Source organism: Leptodactylus fuscus, chromosome 7 (genome assembly GCF_031893055.1).
Source record: "Leptodactylus fuscus isolate aLepFus1 chromosome 7, aLepFus1.hap2, whole genome shotgun sequence".
Lineage (NCBI taxonomy): Eukaryota > Metazoa > Chordata > Amphibia > Anura > Leptodactylidae > Leptodactylus > Leptodactylus fuscus.
In genome coordinates this window covers 116,753,123-116,773,466 of record NC_134271.1, presented here as the reverse complement: position 1 = coordinate 116,773,466, position 20,344 = coordinate 116,753,123, and the positions used below count along the sequence as shown (strand labels likewise).

Below are 20,344 nucleotides of genomic sequence, written 5' to 3'. Positions count from 1 at the left end.
TTGGTAATAGCACTGTTATATTAAAAGGTGTTGTCCCAAAAAACTTTCTTGCCAGGTCACATGTGTGCCCGCTGTATTTACACTCGTAACAAATAATTGCAGGTAAAGTTTCCAGTGCTGACTTGTCCCGGCACTTGGCGTTCCTCCAGATCTACACAGGTTCCACTACACAGGTCATGAAGAATTTTTTAACAATTCTAAGAAACTTAATAGAAACCCCTTTATTAGTATTTGGCATATACATTATTGATTCCCAGGGATGTAACGTTAAGCTGTTGGACTGGGGTTAAATCTATGACAATGCCCCCCCCCCCCCCACACACACACACCTACCATGTGCAGCTTATATAACTAGTGTTTTCTCAAGTGGCAGAGGGGCTGTTACACCCCCACATATGTAAGGGCCTAGCTGCAGACCCTACCTTTGCATTTCTTATAGGTAACCGTGGAGACATTTTATACTTCCTTTCTTTAACAAATCAATCTACTAAAATCTTACCATGATCTACCAGTTTTTAAAATCCATATATTCCACATCTAACTCCCCAACCCCAGTATAAAAACTCCCTATTTATGCCAAGATCACAAAGTGACCTATAGCATCTTGTATGGCATTTTGGCATCGGCTAGCACCACAATCACTAAAACCGCCAAGTCAGTCTATCAGAAACATTACTTAAGATTCTCCATCAAACCAGCATGGTTCAATCTCAGGCCTGGTTCACATCTGCGTTCGGTATTCCGTTCAGGGAGTCCGCTTGGAGACCCTAAAAAGGAATACCAAATGCATTAAAAAGGGGTTAGCTAAGAAATCACAGAGACCTCATAGATTATAATGGGGTTTAGGCCTCTGTGTTCATGTTAGGCCTCTGTGTACATGTTAGGCCTCTGTGTTCATGTTAGGCCTCTGAGTACATGTTAGGCCTCTGTGTTCATGTTAGGCCTCTGTGTACATGTTAGGCCTCTGTGTACATGTTAGGCCTCTGTGTTCATGTTAGGCCTCTGTGTACATGTTAGGCCTCTGTGTTCATGTTAGGCCTCTGTGTACATGTTAGGCCTCTGTGTACATGTTAGGCCTCTGTGTTCATGTTAGGCCTCTGTGTACATGTTAGGCCTCTGTGTATATGTTAGGCCTCTGTGTATATGTTAGGCCTCTGTGTACATGTTAGGCCTCTGTGTACATGTTAGGCCTCTGTGTTCATGTTAGGCCTCTGTGCTGCTGTTAGGCCTCTGTGTTAATGTTAGGCCTCTGTGTATATGTTAGGCCTCTGTGTACATGTTAGGCCTCTGTGTACATGTTAGGCCTCTGTGTACATGTTAGGCCTCTGTGTTCATGTTAGACCTCTGTGTACATGTTAGGCCTCTGTGTTCATGTTAGGCCTCTGTGTACATGTTAGGCCTCTGTGTACATGTTAGGCCTCTGTGTACATGTTAGGCCTCTGTGCTCATGTTAGGCCTCTGTGTTAATGTTAGGCCTCTGTGTTCATGTTAGGCTTCTGTGTACGTTAGGCCTCTGTGTTCATGTTAGGCCTCTGTGTACATGTTAGGCCTCTGTGTACATGTTAGGCCTCTGTGTTCATGTTAGACCTCTGTGTACATGTTAGGCCTCTGTGTTCATGTTAGGCCTCTGTGTACATGTTAGGCCTCTGTGTACATGTTAGGCCTCTGTGTTCATGTTAGACCTCTGTGTACATGTTAGGCCTCTGTGTTCATGTTAGGCCTCTGTGTACATGTTAGGCCTCTGTGTACATGTTAGGCCTCTGTGTACATGTTAGGCCTCTGTGCTCATGTTAGGCCTCTGTGTTAATGTTAGGCCTCTGTGTTCATGTTAGGCTTCTGTGTACGTTAGGCCTCTGTGTTCATGTTAGGCCTCTGTGTACATGTTAGGCCTCTGTGTACATGTTAGGCCTCTGTGTTCATGTTAGGCCTCTGTGTACATGTTAGGCCTCTGTGTTCATGTTAGGCCTCTGTGTACATGTTAGGCCTCTGTGTACATGTTAGGCCTCTGTGTACATGTTAGGCCTCTGTGTACATGTTAGGCCTCTGTGTACATGTTAGGCCTCTGTGTACATGTTAGGCCTCTGTGTTCTTGGCCTCACTACCTCATCCACTGAGTAAACCCTAACTCTGTCAGAGACAACCCCTTATAAAATGTGGGTGATCTGCCGTCCGTCCTGTGTACTATTCCCTGCACTCCAAGCTAAAAGCTGAGGCCTTCCCTTTGCAGCAAAGACTACTGCCATCTATGGCTGCCATTCACATGAATGACCATCTACCATACGTAATACAGTGCTGTTTGGAATTCACTGAAATGGGAGCCACTCATACTGAGTAACTCTGTTATGGCCCACACAAGGATCCTGAGCGGGTTACTCTCTTCCCCCCATCTTGTCCATATGTTCTAAGGCGCACGAATAAGGGGACTATATCAATGTATAACCACCACTAAAGCCTGACTCACACTCAATGTGAATGTACTTGTATCAGCGTGAACCACACTGACCTCTAGTGTTCCTCTTCGGTAGTTGTCTAAAGCTTTGCTCCTGAATCTGCCAAGATTTAATTATAGAAAAGAGACCCAAAATAACAGAATAGAATAATAAGAAAAATACGGACATATGCACTTTAAAGTAAAACTATATTACTTATAGAATCTTATAGTAGCAAAATGTCAATTATCAAATCATCTGATCAAAGTGACCAATGGCAACAAGCCTCCTAAACTATTATATTTTTGTATATATTCAATGAAAATGATGTGACAGCTGAATTTATAATTTTTTTTGTATTGGTGATACATGTAGATATAATGTTAGGTACTGAATACTATAGTTATAGGTGTAATGTTCATTTAAATCAATCATCGATATAATAAAATATTGTATTTTTAATGAATAAATGAAATAATCCTGAGCCCAGGCTGTGCCAAGTAAAGGCAGTTCTGTTTCTCAAACCAAATTAATACAGATAGGAGATTTTTGGCAAAATACTGCCCTCTGCTGTTTAATGTGGGGACTACGTATTTATATTCATTCATTTGGAAAATGGCACTAAACTGTAGTTCTCACTATCATCAGTCTATCTAAAGTAGTCAAAAACAGAAGCAGCACCAAAATAGAAAATCGAGGGTGCAAGTCTGTATAAAATGACGAGATAGTGAACTTGAGTATGTTGAAAAAACTGAAATAGTGAAAATAGTCCTCTTTTATTCATCACCCACGTTACAAGCAACATCTCACCTCACCAGGTAACTATGGCTATATTCGCAGCATACAATAACCATAAAGTACAACACAGGTATATGTACATAGTGATATAATTTCTTATCTGTCACTATCTATATATCAATCTATTTTACATCCGTCTATTGCATATCAAAGTAAAAGTGTTTCCCCCACATCCCTATTGAAAGGCTCTTATAAGCTACTTTTGGGTAGTGTACCTCTTGGTGAGAGATCATTGACTGCTAAACCTGTCTCTACAACACAAACGTAGACATTTTGGCCAGTTGACTGATTTTGAGAGGAGGCATATCACTGGATTAAGAGAAGCAGAATAGTCTTTGTGATGAATTGTTCTCCTTCTAGCTATTAGGAGGTGCTGGGATCAGTGGCCATATGATAGAATGGACACCCATCGAACAGGCTCCGGATGTCCTAGACAGACCACCAATAGAGAGATTTGTTTGATCCACCAACAAGCATGAGCAGCTCCTACACTTTCTTTGTCCACTATCCAGACATCGTTGGCTCCTTCATCACACACCCTTGTCTATGTCTGTAACCAGGTGCTTAGCCGAAGGAAATTTGGTGTTATTGGCTCCCTTTACGTATCCTACTTTGACAGCTAGATTCCGTGGCCTTTGTTTGCGGTGGTGACGTGATCAAGAAACCTGGACTGCTGCAGTCTGGAACCATATCATCTTAAGTGACAAACTTAGGTGCTACAAGCCTAACTGCAATATCCATGGGAAATATGCCGCAGGATTCCTTATGGAACCTGTATGCCTCCATGCCCGGCCGTATCCCACCTTGTATGCAGACTAGAGGCAGCCCAGCAGGGCACTAGAGACTCCTTGCATTTGTACGGTTTTCCCAATAAACCTTTGCTTTTGCTCTAATATTATAGTTATTATAGTTGCATATATCATCACATTCACACTCAGAAAGACAGACTGAAATCCTAACATTGGGGAACACAACCTTTGTTCTCAAGAAGGGTGCAGATCCCAGTGGTCAGAACACCATCAATGAGCTATTTATCCCCTATCCTGGAGATAGGATAAATACTTTTGTGGCAAAACCCCTTTCAAGACAAAACTTTCATGTCCTGGTGCACATGCGGTGTAATGCTTTGCTAGAAAGTTGATAGTGTGCTGATTTCAGTGCTTTCCAGTTCTGTGCCCCTGGTGAAGAGTAGAGATGAGCGAACACTGTTCAGATCAGTCGATCCGAACAGCACGCTCCCATAGAAATTAATGGAAGCACCTGGCACGTACGCTTTGCCGGCGGCCGGTCACTTAACACCCCACGTGCCGGCCGCTTCCATTCATTTCTATGGGAGAGTGCTGTGAGCGTGCTGTTCGGAACGGCTGTTCCGAACAGTGTTCGCTCATCTCTAGTGAAGAGATATCGGTGCAGGTACTGTAACTCTTCAGTGTCAGAACAGTGTTTCTGACAGTCTGTGAGGAAGGCCCCTCCTGACATTAGTGTCCATAGCTCTATACTTTCAAAGGAAGGGGGGCGTTGCTCACCATTCAGCGTCATGGCTGGGCAGTAAGGAACGCCCCGTGACACTGAAGGGTGAGGAATGCCCCACTTCGTCCTTACAGTACTCGTCCATAGACTAGTACTGGGGGGCGTTCCTTACAGCATAGCGTCACAGTGCTATGGACTCTACTGTCAGGAGGGGCATTCCTCACAGACTGTCAGATACGCCCTTTTGACACTGAAGAGGTATCGGTAATGGCACCAATATCTCTTGCCCTGGAAGACATAACGGGAAAGCCGGTAGTGCGCTGAATTCAGTGCACTGTCTGCTTTCTAGCGGTGTATAAAACCGCATGTGCCTGAGGACATGAAAGATCCTCTTTAAAATAGGATAGAAATCTCAGGAAGTTTCGGCATCATGTGAGGATGGCAAAGTAGTCACTTGGGAAGCCACTACTGTAAATCACTGTGAAGCTGAGTTTAGTTCAGAAGAACCATGGTCGGGCCAAGAAATGTGACCGTCACATGGATTGTATTTACCAGACACACCTATATGAAATGGCCATTATGTAAGCAGGCAATCTGTTAGGCTCTGCCCCATATACATATACAATTTACTTCCAGGAATGATGGGAAAGAGTTAGAGGAGAATTACCAGAAGAAATTGTATACCTTGTCCTTAGAGCTACCAAAACTGAAATGTTTAATGAATACCGTATATGTTATCAAGAAAATCTAGTAATAAATTCCAACTTTTTAGACATACTGTAAGCAACTTGTGGATAATAACACAAGAACGGGTTTATTTCTTAACTATATGGAAATATGTGAGTAAGTTTAAAGTTATGGAACAAAAGGCTTTTTCTGAGTTGTAAGTTCTCAAGCTCTTATATAGACCTTTGTTATTACAACCTAAAACCTCCTTTGCTGTATCTTTAACACAATCCTTTTAAGGCATTCATTACCACTTTCCCTTTCTGAGTAAACAAACACCACAGGAGGTCTCACTTATATACAGGGGGCAAGAGTGGACAAGGGGCAGGTCCTCAAATATAGTCATTGACTAAGCAGTTCCAGTAAGGGCACCTCGCCTTGAAATTGTATAACACTATTAAGCTGCCCATATGCCTCAATGCCAATCCCATCCCCAAGTAAGACACAACTGGACAATCAAAAGACATCTTCTGCAAATAAGGAAAAATTCATACTGGAGTGATATGGCAGACAATTATTTCTCCAGACCTTCTCCTACACATATATGCTAGACTAAGCCAAGTGTGCATGTCTCCCGAATGGGAAGAAGGGAACATGCTGCTGCCAGACATCTTAGCTTATCTCTTCCAGAATATAAGGATCAAGCATGTTAAAATACAAGAGCCTGCTCCTTCTTTCTCTGACATTTAAATTGGTGGTCCATAAGACCCCCATACACATTAGATGGTGTTTGGTGCTTTGCTTTAAACTACAGGTAACTGAGATCTTGAAAATCATAGAAACTGACAAACATTAGAAAATGACTTAACATTTCATTTTCCAGAGTATAATCTTTATTTGCAGACATTGGAATAACACTATAATGTGTGCGTTTCCTTGGCCAGTAATTTGGTTGCACCCATCACTATGACCCCCAAAATATACATAATTATTCTGCCAAATCAGTGAATGTTCAGAAGAAATCTTGGAAAAAAGTGTAATACAATTCTGATTTCATAAATGTAATGACTATAATTATCTTTGCCCCACCCCTATAGGGATAACTTACAATACTAGACCAATATTTTATTTTCATGTTAAATTATACTTAAAGCGGTTGTCCAATTTCAAACCAATACTGATAGACAAATTATGTTGTCTGTACAATGAAAAGTTATACACTTTTCAATGATACTCTGTGTATAAATTCCTCTTCTTTTTTCTACATCTCTGCTTGCTGTCATTCATTCTGTTTATTGTTAGTGGATAAAACTCAGACCATGGTCATGTGATATATACGGTTCATGGTCATGTGATATACAGTCCATGGTCATGTGATATACAGTCCATGGTCATGTGATATACAGTCCATGGTCATGTGATATATACGGTCCATGGTCATGTGATATACAGTCCATGGTCATGTGATATACACACACGTGTACAACTCATTAAAGTCACAGCACAGTAATCAGACATCTGCCTGGCAAAGAGCTGTGCACCCGTGTGTCCATCACATGACCATGGACTATATATCACGTGACCATGGAGTGTATATCACATGACCAGGGACTATATATCACATGACCATGGACCGTATATCACGTGACCATGGACTGATAACTATTCACTGGAAATAAGCACAGCAAGAAGAGATCATGAAAACAGTGATACTGGAAGTACAATGGAAAATTGTACAAATTTCACTAAACAAACAATAACATTTATCTCTCATTATTAGTTTAAAACTGGACAACAGCTTAAATAATATTATTCTCATAAAACTGTTATGATAGTAGCTTTTATTAACTTGCATTCTTATATTGTGCTCTACTGTTTATAGAGAGCCTTTCACCAGCTCCAACAAGTCCAGCTCTTTATATCATTTAACCCCTTCCCAACATCTACTGTAATAGTACAGCGGTACTTACCTATGGTAGGCCACTTAGGGGCTGAACAGCCACCATATCGGTGGAGTCTTTGCTGTATTACACTGTATTATACAGCAGAGACTTAGCGCTATGCCCACGATCAGTGCCGCGACTGATTGTGGGCATTAAGACCCCTGTTGCCCTAGTCAAAGATTACCGAGGTGCCATTTTTCCGGTGACATATGGGCACCACCATTTTTGCCTGGATCAAGATCCAGGGTTGGTGTTCTGTTGCCATGACAACCAGCAGTTTTACCACCCACTTGGCTAGTATAGTATAATTTCCATCAACACTAAAAGGGCTTATATCTTTGGAACAGCTGAACAGATTTGGATAAACAAAACACCAAAATGCTCAGGGTGACAGCACCTATCATATGATGTATGTTATTGGACTTTTCAAATCTGTTGAGAGGTCTTCTTTAAAGGAATCTTACACTTTGTATATACTTTATTAACAATTTTTTCAATTTTCACTGTTTACTATGTACATATCGTTGCTATTTTTCTAAAGCCTCTGATTTATACATTTTTAAGAATTGAGACAGAAAATTTAAAGACAAATTATCAAATTGTTTCATTTATTAAAATAAAGTGTTTACTTCTAGCAAATCCTTCTAGTTTGGTGTAATACTCATCTCTGTTTGCAGATGTTTATGTGAAGTGTCTATGAAGATGCGGCTTTGTCTAGAAGAGGACTTGTGTTTGAGAGTGGGAAGATGCATCTACAAATGCCATGGACTGAGAGAGCTTGTGTATGGCTATGGCTATGTCCGTGTTATCTAAGTGTGGACAGCCACTATGAAGCAAGGGGTTAATTGGCTTTCTTAAGCTATCTAATTCCGCCCCATTGTCACGCTGAAGGCCACCATGTTTTAAATAGATACTATTGTCCCACCTAAAACCCATAAAATTGTCACTGGGGACAGATTTAACAGCCTCCGATTGAAATGGGGTGGATTTGTTTTGTCCTGGTCTTTTTAACGCTCAACAAAACCCTTTTCAAGTTGGAGAACAATGGGAGATTTAAGGAAAGACTTCCCTGGGAGGACCTTCCAAAGATGGTCTCCTCCATATGTGATACAAGGTGGTCAGCAGCTGAATTTCTCGTCCCAGGTGACAGCTACAGGGTTACAGCCCTGTAGTACAGTTGGAAGACAAGGGAGGATGTCACCTCTCTAACCCTATCTGGTCAGCTGCCCCCCTTCTGTGACCTTCTCATTGAAATGCACGCCTCTTGCATTTCAGCCTTTACATTAACAATTTGTACTATTCACACTTGACTAAGCATTCTCCTAAGATACACTGCTTCACCTCCCACGTACATGCCTTGTATTACACCACTGACATGTCTTTTTATGGCCCTGGGAGACTGTTATACAAGCACTATAAATTCCCTCATACTGGGATATAAACAAACAGTGTTATACGCTACAATACAGTATTGGTTTTACAGGGCAGACACTGCATTGGTGGGGCTATGCTGCTTACTACTACACCAGTAGGATATGCAACTATATAGCTGTTCTAGCAAAGGGTTAACATTGAAATCTGCATGGCTGAAAAGTCTTAATAATAGTAAAGAAAATCTGGTATGAACGGCGAATGACTTGCCTGAAGAATCTGAATACTACTTAGCAGTGGTCAGATTTTAAGTTACATTTCTTCTCTTACATACGGAAAGGGAAAATTAAATTGATAGCAGAGGTATGGGGACATAGACATTGTGTGTACTTCCATATAGTGCAACATTTGGATCAGTAGATACACCATGTCTTGCCATATAGTGCACTACTTGACACTGTAATTTCAGGTTATATTTCCATGGAGCAATCCCATGGATTTAGGTCCTTATACGGGGTTTTCTGACCCCACATCAATTCTTCATACTGATAATCTGTCCACAGGATAGGTCATAAATATGTGACCTGTTGTGACAGTGGCATAACTATGAATGGCAGGGCCCCAAGGTGAACATTTGACATGGGGACCCCCCATGCAACACATAAGGACACAAGCCCCGGTTCATGTGACGTCTGAGATGTCACCAAGTAGACCCGAAGCCTTACAGAGCCCAGGTGAGGTAAGTAACAGAATTTTTTATGTTCCCTCACCTCTCCTAGCCCTCCGATCATTATACTCGGGGTTCTAATAATAGCAGTGTTTGTGGGGTTTGTGGGCCCGCGGTCTCATTTACCAGCTCCTGCTCCCAGCCATCACCAGAGAAGGAAAAGCGCAGGAGCGGGGATCGGTAAGTAAATAGGTCCCGTTACCTGCTAGAGTTAATCCAGCAAGAAATGGCCTATTAAAAAAGTAAATAAACATTGGGGCCGGCTGGGCCTCCGAATGTCCCAAGCCCTGTGAAAGCCTCTACTGCTGCTACCCCTGTGTGGTGGTCTAACTAACAGACCATACACACATTAGCTGTTCTAGCAGCTTCCAGATTCAAGCAATAGGAGTGGTGCGGCAGCCCTTTCCACTATATAACAGTGAATCTGGGGAATTGTAGCGCCGCTGCTATTACTTTCCTCCTCTAGCAACTTCTTGCCTCTTAACCCCTTCCCGACATGCGCCGTAATAGTACGGCGCATGTCAGGTCTGTAACTATGGCGACCGCCCGGGAGCCGGGCGGCCGCCATAGCTGCCGGGTGTCTACTGCTTTAAGCAGTAGACAACCAGCTCTAATGCCTCCGATCGGTCCCCGGACCTATCAGAGGCATTAACCCCTCCGGCGCCAAGGTCAAAGGCGCCGGAGGCGCCATTTTCCCCGCGGCGCATGGGCGCCGCCATTTTGCCGGTGATTGCCGGCTCCTGAAGCATGCTCCAGGGCCGACGTCACGTTGGCATGACAGCCGGGAGCCTGTACAAGGCTCCCAGGCTTGTCTGCAAGCTCTTTCTTTTGCAGGCTGGTCTATGCAGCCTGCAAAAGAAAGGATGATTTTTTGCAATGCATTAGCATTGTAATTCATTGCATTAGTGATCAGACCCCCTGGGGTCCGAAATCGCCCGCTCTACACATCTATAAAAATATTTTTCCTGTACGGTAAACGCTGTAGCGGGAAAAATAGTCAAAAGTGCCAAACCGCCGTTTTTTCACTGTTTTGATTCTGATAAAAATTTGAATAAAAAGTGATCAAAGCAATAGCATTTCCCGAAAATGGTAGAACTAAAAAGTACACCCGGTCCCGCAAAAAACGACGCCCTATGCATCCCCGTACACTGATGTATAAAAAAGTTACAGCTGTCGGAATATGGCGACTTTTAGAAAAAAAATTTTTTAACACAGTTTTGGATTTTTTTTAAGGGGTCAAAATGTAAATAAAACCATATAAATTTGGTATCCCCGGAATCGTACCGAAACACAGAATACAGGGGACATGTCATTTTGGCTGCACAGTGAACGCCGTAAAACCAAAGTCCGTAAGAAAGTCGCAGAAATGCATTTTTTCTTCAAATCCACCCCATTCTGAATTTTTTCCTGCTTCCTAGTACATTGTATAGAATAATTAATGATGGCATCATGAAGAAAAATTTGTCCCGCAAAAATTAAGACCTCATATGGCTCTGGGAGCGGAGAAATAAAAAATTTATGTGGTTTAGAAGGAGGGGAGTCAAAAACGAAAAACGAAAATCAAAAAATGCCATCGGCGGGAAAGGGTTAAGGCTGCTGCCACTGCCAGTCTGTGCAGGGTTCGGATGTCGGACTGCCACATATCACCTACTGATGAATTATACTGTAGATAAGTCACCATTATGAAAAATCAGTTTGGGGCAAGAAAACCTTTTGGGCCAGGCCAGGGCTCCAAGTAGTGTAAATTCCGCGACTTTTCCTGTGGAAAAAAACACATCGTATTACAGTGATTGAAAAGTGGATGGGATTCTGGCTAATCCCATCCACATATTGCAGAAAAAATTGCAATTGCTTGTGTTTTTGTAAATTGCAACATGTCGATTATACCTCTGAAAATGCTGGTGTAAAAGAAAACTGCAGACTTTCTGTGAAAAACAATGCAGGAAAAACCATGATGTGTTGCCACTGTGGTTTTTCCCGCAGCACTTTTTGTCTGCGGCCCGCTACGTGGGGCCTTAAGCTCGACTTTCAAGAAACTTCAATTCTAGTCTTTCAAATAATTCTTAAATGGACCTGTCATCTCTCCTGGCATGTCTATTTTAGTAAATAATTGAATTCCTCATGTAATGATTCTGGAGTTTCTTAGAACTCTGTGTTCTGTACTGTTTCTTTTATTCCTACTAGAAATTTTGGAGTACATTGACAACTGGGTGTTACCATTCCTCTTGTCAAATGGTCCATTCTCCACACTGGCAACAATTATTGTCAACTTGAATTTGTTCCTAAATATCTAGGAGGAGCTTTCTAAAAGAGAATTGAGCCCATGCCCCATTATCGGAAAGTGGCAAGGGTGCCATAAAAACACCACCTGCAACAATTTTTATCGCAAGTTAAAAGTTTCAAACTCAAACTTTTTTTTCTGCTGGAAAATGGTTTAGGGGCTTGATAACTTGCTCCTTTGGTCTCCCTGTGATTTCCTGTTGCATCCCTTGACTGTATTCTGCTGGTTACCTGACTATACATAGATTTGGGTAATGCACAGCTCTGTTCTAACGTGGAAACTGTGGAAAGTTGTAAATTTTTCATAAATTACAAAAATTAAGAACTTTTTTTTTTTTTAAATGTAGATTGTGAGCCCCCACATAGAGCTCACAATGTACATTTTTTCCCCCTATCAGTATGTCTTTTTGGAATATGGGATGGAAATCCATGCAAACACGGGGAGAACATACAAACCACTGAGCCACCATGTGCCCCCTTAACTTTTATTTTCTGTTCACACTGTTTATATGTTCTTAGCAATCAGTTTTCTGTTGCCTTCTGGGTAAGGAATACCTCTTTAGTGAAAACGAGGAATTTGCTCCTATTGGAAATAAGTTCCTGTCCCTAATGAGAGATATTACCCCTTCTGTTGCCTTCTGACACTCTGTAGAATAAAAATAGAACCGGGTATGTCAGTCATGGATCTGAAGAACCTTCATGCTACATCATCTTTGTCCTGTTACTGCAGGTTGGGCCATTATTTTATTCATATCACTGAATGCTCGATTGGCCAACAGCAATTCTTCCCCACTCTCTTATTCACATGCACGCTCAGCTATGTATATGTTTCTATTGAGTCCTCGTCTATCTAGGTGGCATTATAACAGGACCTGGCCGTTTACCGCTCTATCCATCAATATCCTACCTCATTTAGTCAGAGTCCTGAGACCTCAATAGACCTAAGACAGTCGGCTGATCCCACCAAAATCTAAAATTCTCTTACATAAGTGAGGACGTTTGTAGTCTGATAATATTACCCTTTTGTATCACAATAGGTTTTTCCCCAAAAAAGGTTTTTGTGTGACATCAGACCTATCTGACATGCAAAGTGCCATCATAAAGAAAGGTTTGATAGGGCATGGTCACCCTGATATACAAAATTAAAAATAAAGTCGCATCATCGGACCTTGCGTATGGTGGATCCATCAGCAAACCAGCAAAGACAGATTTCCATTTACCATGTAGTGACTGATGTATGGTAAACCCAGATAACCCGTGCAAGAAGAAGTAACCCTGTCCAACCATGACTATGACAGATTACGCACTCGCTTTAAGACCTAGCACCCTCTTTTATCCCATGTCGTTCATTTTTAACAAAATAATTTTTTTTACCTTATTCCACTAATTCTGGCCAATCATATTTATTAATAAATTATGGATTTGAGACAAAGATTAAAACCGGGCTCTCTGTCCCATACGTGATGTGCTTGCTTTCTGTTTATAGCTTTCCTTTATTCCCGGGGCCTCTTTAGGGTTCCAATCATAGATATTATTGATGTATTTAAGAATATGTCACCAGTGCATGCTCAGTAGGGGTCCCCTGTGGATCACTAGAGAAGTGCTAGGACAACACCATACTACTTTCCCACCTTTTGACGCTTTTGATGCTACATTGTTGGCCTACTAAATCGGTTATAAAAAAAACAGGTGTAGCAGACAGAATGTAAAATAGCCCAGAATGTGGAGAGGATCAAGTATATATATATATATATATATATATATATATATATATATATATATATATATACAGTGATACCTCGGTTCTCGAACGCCTTGACTTTCGACCAAATCGGTATTCGAACAGGAAATTCGAGAAAATTTTGTCTTGGAATCCGAACAAATATTTGGAACTCGAACAGCCGAACGTCCGAGATTAGCCGAGTTGAGCCGAATGGCGTTCATTCGGCCCAGCGCCTTGCCTGCGTCATCATTGTGAGTCAGTGAGAGAGAGAGAGTACTGCACTGTACTGCAAATTACTGTACTGTACACTGAATTTAACCCTTAGACATGGGTCCAAAGAAAGCCAGAAGTGGTAATGCAGACAAAGGTAAGCGGAAAGCTGTGAGAACAACGATTGAACTCAAGAAAGAAATCATTGGCAAATATGAACAGGGCACACGTGTGTCGGATCTGTCTGCAGAGTATGGCATGCCAAAATCAACCATCTCTACCTTCCTTAAGAATAAAGCTGTTATAAAGGCTGCCAGTGTTGCCAAAGGTGTTACACTGTTAACTAAGCAAAGGCCTCAGATAATGGAGGAAATGGAGAAGCTGCTCCTTATTTTCATTAAAGAAAAAGAGTTAGCAGGTGACAGCATCAATGAAGTCGTTATTTGTGAGAAAGCACTCCAAATATTTAGTGACCTGAACACAGAAACACCTGGTACAAGTGGTGAAGGTGCTTTCACGTTTAAAGCCAGCAGAGGTTGGTTTGAGAATTTCAGACATAGAAGTGGCATACATCGCGTCACTAGGCATGGGGAGGCAGCTAGTGCAAACCAGCAGGCTGCTAATAGCTTCATAAAAGAATTTAGTGACTATGTCAAGGCAGAAGGGTTTGTTCCTGAGCAGGTCTTCAACTGCGATGAGACCGGATTATTCTGGAAAAAAATGCCAGCCAACACCTACATAACCAAAGAGGAAAAAGCACTACCAGGGCACAAGCCTATGAAAGATAGGCTTACTCTTTTGTTTTGTGCAAATGCAAGTGGTGATTGCAAGGTAAAACCCTTGCTTGTCTATCATTCTGACAATCCCCGGCCATTCAAAAGACACAATGTCATGAAGAGTAAATTGGCTGTGATGTGGCGGTCTAACACCAAAGCTTGGGTTACCCGACAATTCTTTACAGAGTGGGTGCGTGAAGTTTTTGCACCTCGAGTGAAGGAATACCTGACAGGAAAAAATTTGCCATTAAAATGTCTATTAGTGATGGACAATGCTCCTGCTCACCCCCCAGCTTTAGAAGAAGATCTAGTTGATGACTATAGCTTCATAAAAGTAAAATTCTTACCCCCCAATACAACCCCTATTCTGCAACCCATGGACCAACAGGTCATATCCAATTTTAAGAAATTGTACACAAAGGCCCTCTTCCAGAAGTGCTTTGAAGTGACAAATGACACACAGTTAACTCTGAGGGAATTTTGGAAAGAACACTTCAACATCCTGAATTGTGTAAACTTGATTGACACTGCTTGGAGTAATGTCACTCATCGCACATTGTATGCTGCATGGCGAAAACTTTGGCCCGAAAGGGACAGTGAGGCTTTAGAACCTGAGTCAGCTCCTGTCGTTGATGAAGATGTTGCTGTGGTTGATGATGTTGTGGCCATAGGAAAGACCATGGGCCTTGACATTCAACAAGATGACATCAACGAACTTGTGGAAGGTCACGCTGCTGAGTTAACCACCGAGGATCTGATGCACCTACAACAACAGCAGCAGAAGGATATGGTTGAAGAAATTTCTTCTGAAGAAGAGGAGAGAGTGGAGGATATTTCTAGTGGCCTTATTCATGAAATGTGTGCTAAATGGGCAGAAATCGCCAATTTTGTTGAACAACATCACCCTGATAAAGTGGTAGCAAATAGAGCAGTTAACATTTTTAATGACAATGTTATGTCCACTTTCCGCAAAATTTTGCAAAGGAGAAAAAAACAGCAAACCATTGACAAATTCTTCCGTAAAGAAATCAGACAAGCAACTGCAGAGCAAGATTCTGATTCTCCTCAGCAAAAGAGACAGAGAACAGAAACACCCAAAGAGCAGTTACCCTCTGTTTTTATTGAAGAGGACTTCCCATCAGAACAATAACCATCCCCCTTCCCGCCTCCCTCCACTTTCATTCCCTCCTGCCATAAAGGTTGGTACAGGTACAGTAAATGAAACACAATTTACTGTACTGTACAGTACATTTTATTTTTTTTTGTTTTAATAAATACACTTTTATTTCTTATTTCTTGTTGAGACTCATGTTTTTCTACATATTATATACAAATTAGGCCAGTAAATAGGCATTTTCTGGTTCTTGGAACGAATTAATCCAGTTTCCATTATTTCCTATGGGTTTTTTTGTTTCGGTTCTCGAACAATTTGGTTCTCGACCGACCTCCCGGAACGAATTATGTTCGAGAACCGAGGTATCACTGTATCACTTTATAATTCATTGACCATGACGGAGAATCGATCTAAGTATATAATACAACCAATAGGCACACTTTTTACGTAATTTACATTCATCTCTGGATTTCTGCAAAACTTTATCCAGAGATTTTCTGAAATTCTTCTAACACCAAACAGTGGACAATATTAGTTCCTATATTTTCCTACAAATTTTGTGAAGCAGTGGATCACAGAACTGTCCTTATTTTAGGACCCTATAAACCTTGTATTACATAACTCCCATACAACTACCAGTAGGTTTCTATTACCTAAACTGCTCGCTTTACAAGTGTAGGGAAGGGGGCATGCTAACAAAACAATTTCTAATCTGTAATCCATAATAGAATTGCCAAATTACAAATCTGCTTTTCTCACATTGACATTCAGAGCTCTGCTACATCTGGGTATAATCTTTCTCTGTAATTCTTAAATAAAAGAGATGCCGGACACCTGTAACCTCATTTTATAGATATACCTCACTTGTAATATTAGTACAAAACAGTGGAATATAGTAGTTATATGTAAGTAAGTAAATATGTTCCAATATCAAAACCAACTTTGCATCATTTCACTTGTTTTACTTTCTCATTTTTAATGTCAAACATAAAAAGGAGTCATAGAGCATGTTCACACATGGCAGATTCATTGCAGGAATTTCCGTTTAATCTGTATCCTACATGTGAATGTGGTTGCTTTTTGGAAAAATGTGCCTGAGTCTCAACAAACCCTATTCAGACAGTCACAGAAACTTCTGCAATACAAATGCCCTGTATGTGAACTGTACCCAGTATATTACTTAGAACTTCTTTTTAGTATATATTAGTATATACTATTGTTTAGTGTTATCATATATTACATGGGGTTAATGGGCCACACGTAAGATTGTAAAGTAAAGGCAAGATTTCCAAATCGTTTGATCATTTCTATGTCATGTATTATTTTTCAGAACAATATCTATCTATCTTCTATCTATCTATCTATCTATCTATCTATCTATCTATCTATCTATCTCCTATCTATCTATCTATCTATCTATCTCCTATCTATCTATCTATCTATCTATCTATCTATCTATCATCTATCTATCTATCTATCTATCTATCTATCTATCTTTCTATCTTATGTATATATATATATATATATATATATATATATATATATATAGTGCCCTACAATGATTATAGCATAAAAAATTATATAAAAAAACACATAAAATATTAGTTTGTTATAAATTTGTCATAAAAAATAAAATAAAAGAATAATATGAACAATTATGAAAAATATTTGCATTTGTGGCAGAATAAAAAAGAATCTCGGAGAACCCTCTGAGGACCGTTTGAGGGATATAATATATACAAATGTCACTTCTAAAGAATGAACAGATCAAGTATCATACAAAACATTCATATAGACTATATTACGTCCCCATTGTAAAGAGAGGTCATAATCATGTAAATAACAAGTGTTTTAGTGAATTTGCATCTCCCCTTTGTGAATCAGTTGCAACAAGTTCCTGCAGGAGAAAAGTAGAAACTTGCTGGCTCTACTATACAAGTTCTTGGAGCTGATCTTCGGCAGGTCTGGGTTTCTAACCTTTATAGTGTGACTTGCAGTTACAGATCTACATTTATACGTCAGCCCAGAGTATAACCTTGAAACAGCTCTAGTAAAGGAAGTTTTTTTCCAATGTTATTCATACAGGAAAATTCTGAATATATTTTTGAAGCTATGTTCGCTTACCTATAGATATACAGAAACAAGAATTGCAAGAAATAAAAGAAATTTAATTTGCTATCAAATTGGAAACAGCCACTTTATATCATTTCTATGTACACGGATACAAATCTCTCATTATTTACAGGCACAGTCGTAAATACACTACTATCAATACTGATAGGTAACAAAGTTTCTTCCAGAGTTTATCACCTGATAAAACTATCGCGTTCCATGCTGTAGACTATTTGGCCCAGGTTTAAGCCCAGCAGGAATTTTTGAGCCTTACGGCAATCCATCTAACCTTAGTTAGAACTTGAGATTGTCTTGAGTGGTCACTGGTCACCATCTCCAGGAGAGACTGGATGGGTGAGGTAGATGTTGGCTATGGTGATAGCTGTGGACAAAACTAAAAGCTCCTGTAGGTGGCAATGTGGGAAAAAGGGGCATCTTGTCTGTCGAATTCACAGGAGAGCAAGTATGGCAAGGCTTCCCATCTCTGACCAGTACTGGGACTACCACGTGCTTCAGTAGAGGTGGAGGAGAGCTTCTCACCTCAGGTTTGGCTCTCTTCATCTTATATCTGTGGTTCTGGAACCAAATCTTCACCTGGGTTGGGGTGAGTTGTAGAATATGTGCTAGTTGGTCCCTTTCAGGGGCTGAGAGATATCTTTGTTGGCGAAATCTCCTCTCCAGTTCTAGGGTCTGAGCTTTGGAGAAGAGGACTCTCCTTTTCTTCTTCTTCTCCTCTGATTCATGGCTGTGAGATGTCTTTTCAGTCCTCTGCATGGTATCAGCTAGGGTTGTCTCTGAGCCACTTTCATCGGAAGCTAGTAAGAGGAAAACAAAGGTATAAGTGATGACAAAAACTAAGAAAAAAGACACAAAAAATAACATTCTATTTACATTCTCCAAAAACTAGAAAGTCATTCCTAAACTCAACTCCAACACCGAGACATCCCATACACATTGAATGTAGAAGAAACTCGACTTACATAAGTAATGGTTCCTCTCATTCTCCATCCAGTCTGGGTAAGGAGAACTCCTGTTGAAACTTAAGGATGGGTCGGCTGGGATAACATTGCCATCGTATTCGGGTAAATCCAAAATTCTCCTGACGGTGAAGCTGAGCCTACTGGAAGAAGACATCTCGGTAGAGGGAATAATCCAGGAGTGGGAGAGATAAGTGGGGTATGGTGGCCTAGCCCTGGTTCCACACTTTGCTCCTTCTTCTCTCCAGTCCAGGCAAATATTAGTGTCACTTACAGAGAGGTGCTGTTTATATAAACATGCCGCCCCATGGACACACAAACATAAACTAAACGCTTTCACACCATCCCCGTCTACAGGACGCTAAGTACCAGAATGAGTCAAGTGCTTAAGACCCTAATGGGAACAGAAGCCCCCTCCTCTCACCTCCACTTATCCTCACTCCTCCCTAGAGATAACCCTTACCTCCCAATGACAACAGGAAACAAGATTCATCTTTACATATTCTGTCTGATTAGCCCGAAGTGGGAACAGATAATGGGAATTGTTACTTGTGAATAACATCCTGGGTGGCATGCAGTGACCAACATTCCCCTCCTAAAATGACCCTCCCCCCCCCTCTCCTCCTCACCCCCTTCCTTCTTCAGTGTAACTAAGGGATGCATCAAAGTGAATTACAACCACAAATTAAATAACTAAAATGATTGATTCGCTTTTATGGAGAATTCGCCATCTATTCATGACGGGTGATGGTTGGCTGATAGAAATCTTTCGTTTTGCATTATTCAGGATGTTTTCTACCCAGATTTCATTTGCATCCACCTGCCCTGTGTGAGATAGTACAAGCAATTCAGCCTTTACACTATCTCCCCAGGACCTGTTGAAAAGAGCCATGCTTCTGTCGATAAGGGACATATTTACTTTCACTCTGAATAAGAAAAGCTGTCTGAGAGGGAATAAAAATGGCCAGATTATCCTGATAAGAGGCCGTCTGTAACTTATTTTGTTCCTCTGACTACTGGTTTTATTCTTTTTACTCTCCTTTTCTCTTTCCTTTACTATAGGCTTTATACAAAGCACATCTTTTCACCCCACTTTCTATGTAAATTCGCCGAGCTGCCACATAAAATCGTTCTTCTATACATCTGGGCTAAGTTTACCTTATAGTTCCATAGATTATGTTTCTTTAAGACATATAATGTAACTCCTAAAATTTCAAGACTAGATAAATATTTAACACATTGCAACTTAACCCCTTAAACAAATCGAAATCATCCTGCCTTCATGGGGGGGAATTTATGATGGACTGCGGCATAAATAGGTCACAAACATTTGCGCAATCCGCACTTGCGTAAAAATTTGCAAGTATTTACCCCTTTGTTTTTGCAGCTCTCACAACTTTTTGAAAAGGTGGGCAAAGTTTATCAGGAGAGGACGCATTTAATAGAATTTAGGCAGAAATTGGTAAAATTATAAGTGAAAATAGATTTCGGTCTCTGGCATACTGATGCACTATATTATTTTAGGGACATTATAAATCCAGCACATCTTACTCTGAGTTTTTGAATGGGAGAAACCAGACATATATATATATATATATATATATATATATATATATATATATATATATATATACTGTATATATATATATATATATATATATATATATATGCCTCGCAGCATTCAGAGACTCCCAAAATAAAGATTTGCATTTTAGGATATAAAATTGGTCCAGTTTTCGACACATATA

General features: G+C 40.6%; 1 protein-coding gene across 1 annotated transcript; it reads right to left on the bottom strand.

Moving 5' to 3' along the window:
- Positions 1-17,946: 17,946 nt before the first annotated feature.
- NKX2-8 (NK2 homeobox 8) lies at positions 17,947-18,753 on the bottom strand. The gene is made up of 2 exons (XM_075280890.1): positions 18,600-18,753; positions 17,947-18,434 (listed from the first exon to the last, which is right to left on the bottom strand). The coding sequence occupies exons 1-2, from the start codon at positions 18,751-18,753 to the stop codon at positions 17,947-17,949; spliced, it is 642 nt and encodes a 213-aa protein (XP_075136991.1).
- Between the last annotated feature and the right edge of the window lie 1,591 nt (positions 18,754-20,344).